General features: G+C 38.8%; 1 protein-coding gene across 1 annotated transcript; it reads right to left on the bottom strand.

Annotated features, from left to right (window-relative positions):
- Window positions 1-571: 571 nt before the first annotated feature.
- On the bottom strand, window positions 572-4,973 carry LOC139784294 (WD repeat-containing protein 55 homolog). Its single transcript, XM_071723458.1, has 8 exons — window positions 4,174-4,973; window positions 4,023-4,093; window positions 3,740-3,938; window positions 2,809-3,533; window positions 2,554-2,738; window positions 1,880-2,367; window positions 1,590-1,807; window positions 572-864 (listed from the first exon to the last, which is right to left on the bottom strand). Exons 6-8 carry the CDS (start codon window positions 1,970-1,972, stop codon window positions 606-608), a joined length of 570 nt encoding a protein of 189 aa, XP_071579559.1. The 5' UTR covers window positions 1,973-2,367; window positions 2,554-2,738; window positions 2,809-3,533; window positions 3,740-3,938; window positions 4,023-4,093; window positions 4,174-4,973; the 3' UTR covers window positions 572-605.
- Between the last annotated feature and the right edge of the window lie 1,638 nt (window positions 4,974-6,611).

Genomic DNA, 6,611 nt, shown 5'->3' on the forward strand with positions numbered 1-6,611 from the left:
ATTACCTATATCAGAATATCATTTATATTGCATCTATTTAATTCAATTGCTATAAATGTTTACCAGAGCACATTTTTTATGACTGAGATAAGATTTATAGAATTACAAAAAAGACGAATTTGAGAGTTTCATCTATTCTTAAAGCACGCCATGATTTTAATTAATCTATTTAATGATATATGATACGTATGTCTAGATGGACTATATAATATTGCTTTAACAATTTATAAAAGAACTGATAACGTATGATAATATCCTAGATATAAATATAGCAATCCACCAATGTACTAGAATATGTATGGACTTATATTTTGTATATGTATGGAAGATATTTTCCAAGTTTAATCAAAACAAAGTATTATATATAAATATTATATTCACATATAAGTTTGTGTAGTGCGCATGTATCAATAACTATGTATAAAATGCACATGATTCGTAATATTACTCGTTCATCCGTTTATTCCGATATGCTAAACGATGTCAAATGAGTTCAGAACTAAATGCTATTATTTTAGAACGACATGTAAGGATTATCTATAGTGTATATCTTTCGATTAAACAGTACAAATTGACAAAGTTATGTAACTTTATTATCGTTAAAATTACAATTCTGAAAAGAAATCGGATCGATTATTAACTTGACTGCTAGGAAGATTGTGCTCGAGCCATTTTCGCTTTCCACCTTTTTTCGGTTCGGCGACGTTCAAGGTCTCGAAATACTGTACATTCCAGAATTTGATATCATTATCGTGCGAAGAGGATGCTATTAAAGTCCCGTCGTTGCTGATATCGAGTGTCTCGACGGAAAAGTTGTGTTGCCCAACTATGCCGAGTTGGCGATGAGGAAACAGACTAGTTGCCCTGTTCATTGTACAGACGTGATATTACATGAATATCGTACAAATGATAAAATCTTTGTATATAATAAAATGTCGCATAATTCTCTCTTTTATTGATTTACTGATTTTACTATTTACTGATGGCCAGTCATTGCGATAGTAATCCTGCTCAGTACGAGAGGAACCGCAGGTTCGGACATTTGGTTCACGCACTCGGTCGAGCGGCCGGTGGTGCGAAGCTACCATCCGTGGGATTATGCCTAAACGCCTCTAAGGCCGTATCCTCTCTAGTCAAAGGTGGCAATGATATCTCTAGGAGTCTCGTGAGTCGAAAGGCTCAAAACAATGTGGCACACTACTAGGCGGCCGGTCCTCGCGGGCCGGTCGTCGCACGATCCCGGTTTGCCGTACGGCGCCTCTGCCCGTCGTCGGGATCTCACCGCTTACGACGGCACGGCGTCTAACGGTCGAACATGAGTTTCGCGAGTTCGATGTCGAGACTCGGAATCGTCTGTAGACGACTTAGTGCCAGACTAGAGTCAAGCTCAACAGGGTCTTCTTTCCCCGCTAATTTTTCCAAGCCCGTTCCCTTGGCAGTGGTTTCGCTAGATAGTAGATAGGGACAGTGGGAATCTCGTTAATCCCAGTGCCAGACTAGAGTCAAGCTCAACAGGGTCTTCTTTCCCCACTAATTTTTCCAAGCCCGTTCCCTTGGCAGTGGTTTCGCTAGATAGTAGATAGGCTTACCTAACTATTCCATCCTCCTCACCAGTTATCATCACATTTTCCGTAACGGGAATCATACAATTTATCGCCTTCTTTGTGGCACTTGGAAATTCGTCCGAATGTAGTCCAAATTCTCCCCAATTGTACACGTATATTTTCCCTTTATTACTAGCCGATAATACTTTGCTTTCATATTTAAATAAGTCAAGGCAGGTCAGCTCGTCATCGTGTTCCTCGGACTATGCAATGCATGTATAAGATCGACTTGATATACTGCATATGATTATTAGATCATGAGTGTTTTACAATACCTGTACATGCTGCTTTCTTTCCGGTATATTTATAGTTGTCAGACCAACGCCACTGGCGCAAACTAAGTACTTGGCATTTTTATTAGTTATCATTTCTTTATGTATAAAATTGATTTAGTTCATTAGGTATAAAAGAGATATTAATTAGCATTACGTTTTACTACACCATCATCGTCGCCTGTTACAAACACATGCTCGTTGATTATCGTCATTGTGTATACAGGTTGCCTGAGATACAATTAAATAAAAAAAATCACGTATTAGTATCGTCAACGTATTAATGATATCACACATGAATATATTATACGTGGGCTCCTTCGTACAACCTAATTAATTTTTCTGTTTCCACATCGGTTATCGCTATACACAGATCTTTCCCAGTCGAAAATAATGACCGTCCATCCTCACTGAACTCAATGTCACGGCAAGCTTTAAGATGCAATTCCATGGTAGATGCAAGATTTGTCTCCTCATTGTTATATTTATACCTAATGTAAAAAAATGCATATGTTTTATTGGAACTAAGGGTGACTTAAACCAAACTCCGATTAAGCCACATTTGTACCATTTTTGAGTTATGACGTCACAAGTGAAAATTATCTGAGTTTTAGTGTAAATGGAAAGCAACTATTATTTCATAGTGTTAAGTTTATTGTTATTAAAAAATACCTCACCTCATATAATGCTCGGCTTATTCTAAAATGCGAGTGAAATTGGTTATCATTGTAACGTGGTACTACATGCTCATAGTAATGCAAATTTAAAATTCCTCCGTTCTGTCTATCTCCGTGTATTAAGTCATGTAGTATTGGTGCATCTTCTACACCAATCGCCACAATATCGACGATATTTATACGTCCTGACAAAAATCATACATGACTAATTGATCATATACATACTACAAAGCTCATTATTATTTACTTCCTTACCTTGGTCATTTATAACAGGAATGAGTAAATCTTCGACCTCATCTTCATCATCTTCATCATCATCATCATCATCATCATCATCATCATTTAATAATTCATCCAAAATCAAATTGTCAATATTTTCCATACTGGTTATGGATACGCCAATTTAACAAACACTATAGAATTAATTGCAGTTCACTAAACTGCTATTGTTTATGAATATTGTAATTAATGATTATTGTAATACATTAAAGAAAAGTCACATGATATATTAACGATAGAAAGAAATACAAGCAGTATTCTTTAATAATTTCCATGTATATATAACGATAATCTTACATTATAAAAATTATTTTACAGCAATCAGCGAATGTATTTCTTCCTATTACGAAAATTCTTACATTGTATCACTGCGATCTCTATCCTACGGACGCGACTATTAGTTCAGCGACATCTGGATCTTGACAGAGAACAGATAGTTGCGCGTGAACTTGCGTTCCATTCAGTGCAAGTCTAGCACGTGCTAATACTTCCTTTCCTCCTCGGAAGACGCCACTCAGGAGCAGATTGTGAGCAGCCGCTCCGGCTCCTTATAAAGACGTCACTGTGTTTCCCAAAGCGAATGTCTCCTCTAGCTTGACAAATCCTTTCGCAGCGTATGTATCACAAGCGGTATTAAAGTCCATGCCTCTGTTACCAACGCCACGTACTTGATCAGCTAGAGTCACTTCCAAATCTTCCAACTAAAAAAATCGCATTTATATACAAATTAATAAATAACGTTCATTTTGTGAATAATAATTTCGTTGATATAATAAATATTTATAAACAAGCGCATTTTTCTCTCATGAGATTTAAGAAATTATATTAATTTTGAATTAATGCATTGCTCGCAGAAGTATTTATATGAAAGTCACTTTTCGTTATATCATTAAAACTGATCTTTTACCATATATTCGTCGTGGTATCCTTGTTCCGCGTCTGGTATTCCCGTCGTTGGATCGCAATCCCTTGCCATAAATCGTAACGTCGTAGGAATGGTAATGACACTGGTTTGTACATCTTCCAAATATTTCAATACTGTGTAGGTGGTTCCTGGTTCATTGTAAGGTAATCGCGGACATGGTACTACGCACACAATGGAGTAACTGAAATAAACGACTCATTACAACATTTATCATAAAAAATATAAGGAGGTAACATACATATAAATGCGTCGATAGTATATTTACCCTGTAGGAGGTTCAACGGCCACTACCACATCATCGAGAAGTTGATCGGAGAGAGTGTTCACACAATCAAACTGCAAAATGAAAAATTCATACATGTGTTTATCGAGATATTTTATATTGCAATAATATATAATTTAAAGGAATATAATACCTGCTTCAGTATTCATAGTTCTTCAGAGACTTTTCACTGGAACATCAATATATTTCTCAGGTTATGGAATGATTGGGAGCTCGGTCCGTCTAGGAGATCGCTCGTGATATTGCTAGAATCTGTATCATCCGGGAGGTACGACTTCCTTGACGATCGCCTGATACTCGCTGTCGTTGCTAACGTTGACGACTTCGTCGCAGCTCGACTTTTGATCGCTTTCGTTCGTTTTCTGAATAATTATCGGCGCAACGCCCGCGCCGGTTTCCGGCTGCTCGACGAACGCCTAATCCTCTTCCTCGTCGTGGAAGCGCACCGGTTCTGGTTTTACGACCTCGACGTCGATGTGTGGAGACAAATGACCGTTTCGATGGCCGTACGGTTCCTCGATCAGGGAATAATGTTCGCTCTCGGCCGCTGTGAACTGCGCCGGCGGTCCAGGACGATCCTCTTGATCGTCCTCGGTTAGGTTGACGACGTTCGGTGACGACGTTCTCGGTTTCCTCGACGGCTTCGTCGTCGGTGCTGCTCGAGCAGATCCTCAGCGCCAGCTCGCTCTCTATCAATTCCTGCAGGCTCTTGTCGTCGCTCTCGAGCTCGTTACGCGTATTGTTTGTGAGTACAAGATCGTCGTCGTCGTCGCACAACGAGATATTCGCGGTTATGTTCGATGAAAATAAACTTACAAAAAGATGGCGACCGCTAACAACCGCTAGAGCTGTCCAGCTGATACTTCGATAGCGCTAAGCGGCGTTGCGATCAAAACCGTTACCAAACGAGCGACTGCTAGGCTAGCGGAGGTTCGGCTGAACGCAGCCATTGAGTTGTCACGAATCATGATGGTAGTAGATGGCTGTGCTTATCATATATTTCGGTCCTAGGGAAAATTACTCGGATAACCATTATCGTAAACACCCAGAGTCAATTTAATAAAAATTATAAGTAATAGAAGTCAACTACAATTGGCATATTTACGATTATGTAACGATCAACAATATAATCGCCTAATAATTAATAGCAGTGAAGATATTGATGCATATACAAAACTATAATTTCCGAACAGTGCAGATGGTGAACGCATCCTATCAACAATATTTATTGAATTTAAAGGATTTGAATATAGAATTAACATAGTTGTAGTAGTAGAAATAAATGATAATGTGCTTAGTTTTGGAAAAATTTTAAATATTTTCATAAAAGAGAATATATATGTACTATTACAACGTTTAAACAATATTTGTTTTAATGAGCATTATTATGCGTATAATGTTGAAATATGTAGAACATACTTTCTCAAAAATATTAATGCTTTACCTGATATTCATCCGTGCATTTTAATAGAAAGAGAAAATTCTACATATTTTGTTGCTACAAAATACATATTGTAAATAATTAAGATAATTGACGATGTCTGCTTTTGTAATAACCAGATTTTATTTTTAAAAATGTCTTTCCATCACTCAAAGTACCCTTTTTCTACATTACATTATTTACATTATCTTTAATACTTAAACAGTTATATAGTTATCTTTAATACTTAAACAGTTATATAGTTAACTTTAATACTTAAACAGTTATAAGTTCTTATATTTAAGGTCCATCTACGCGCTCGAATCAGCTGAATTATAAAAACATGTAACTGATATTAATGATTAATATACACATAATAAAACACTTCATAACATTATATAATATTTATTTCATTAATAAAATTTATTGTTGTACTAATGAATAACCTCATAATGTACCTCAACTATATATATATATATACATATAGTTAAATGACCTAAAGACGCCGTCGGGAGATCCGGGGGAAGAGTTTTCTTTTCTGTATAAGCGTTCGAGTTCCCTGGAAACCTCTAGCAGGGAGATAGGGTTTGGAACGCGAAGAGCACCGCAGTTGCGGCGGTGTCCGGATCTTCCCCTCGGACCTTGAAAATCCAGGAGAGGGCCACGTGGAGGTGTCGCGCCGGTTCGTACCCATATCCGCAGCAGGTCTCCAAGGTAAAGAGCCTCTAATTGATAGACTAATATAGGTAAGGGAAGTCGGCAAATTGGATCCGTAACTTCGGAATAAGGATTGGCTCTGAGAAGCGGGGCGTGTCGGGCTTGGTCAGGAAGCGGGTTTGGCTGACGTGCCGGGCCTGGGCGAGGTTAACCGATTGGCGTTCTCGCGCCGGTCCCGGGGATCCGAGCTTGGTCCCGTGCCTGGCCTCCCGCGGATCTTCCTTGCTGCGAGGCTTCCGTGGCGGCGCGAGCCGTCGTGGTCGTCCTTTTCGGCCGCCATTCAACGCTCAGCTCAGAACTGGCACGTATGTATATATGTATATATGTATATACATATATATATTGTGACGTTGCAGTTTCGCTGCATCGTTGCAGCGCCCCGCCGCCGTCACAAGGCGCGGGTTTTGCGACCTTTCACGCCCGAGGACGGTTCA

The sequence above is a fragment of the Temnothorax nylanderi genome, unplaced genomic scaffold, assembly GCF_030848795.1.
Source record: "Temnothorax nylanderi isolate EJ_2023f unplaced genomic scaffold, tnyl_v1.0 TNYL_tig0608_pilon, whole genome shotgun sequence".
Classification (NCBI taxonomy): domain Eukaryota; kingdom Metazoa; phylum Arthropoda; class Insecta; order Hymenoptera; family Formicidae; genus Temnothorax; species Temnothorax nylanderi.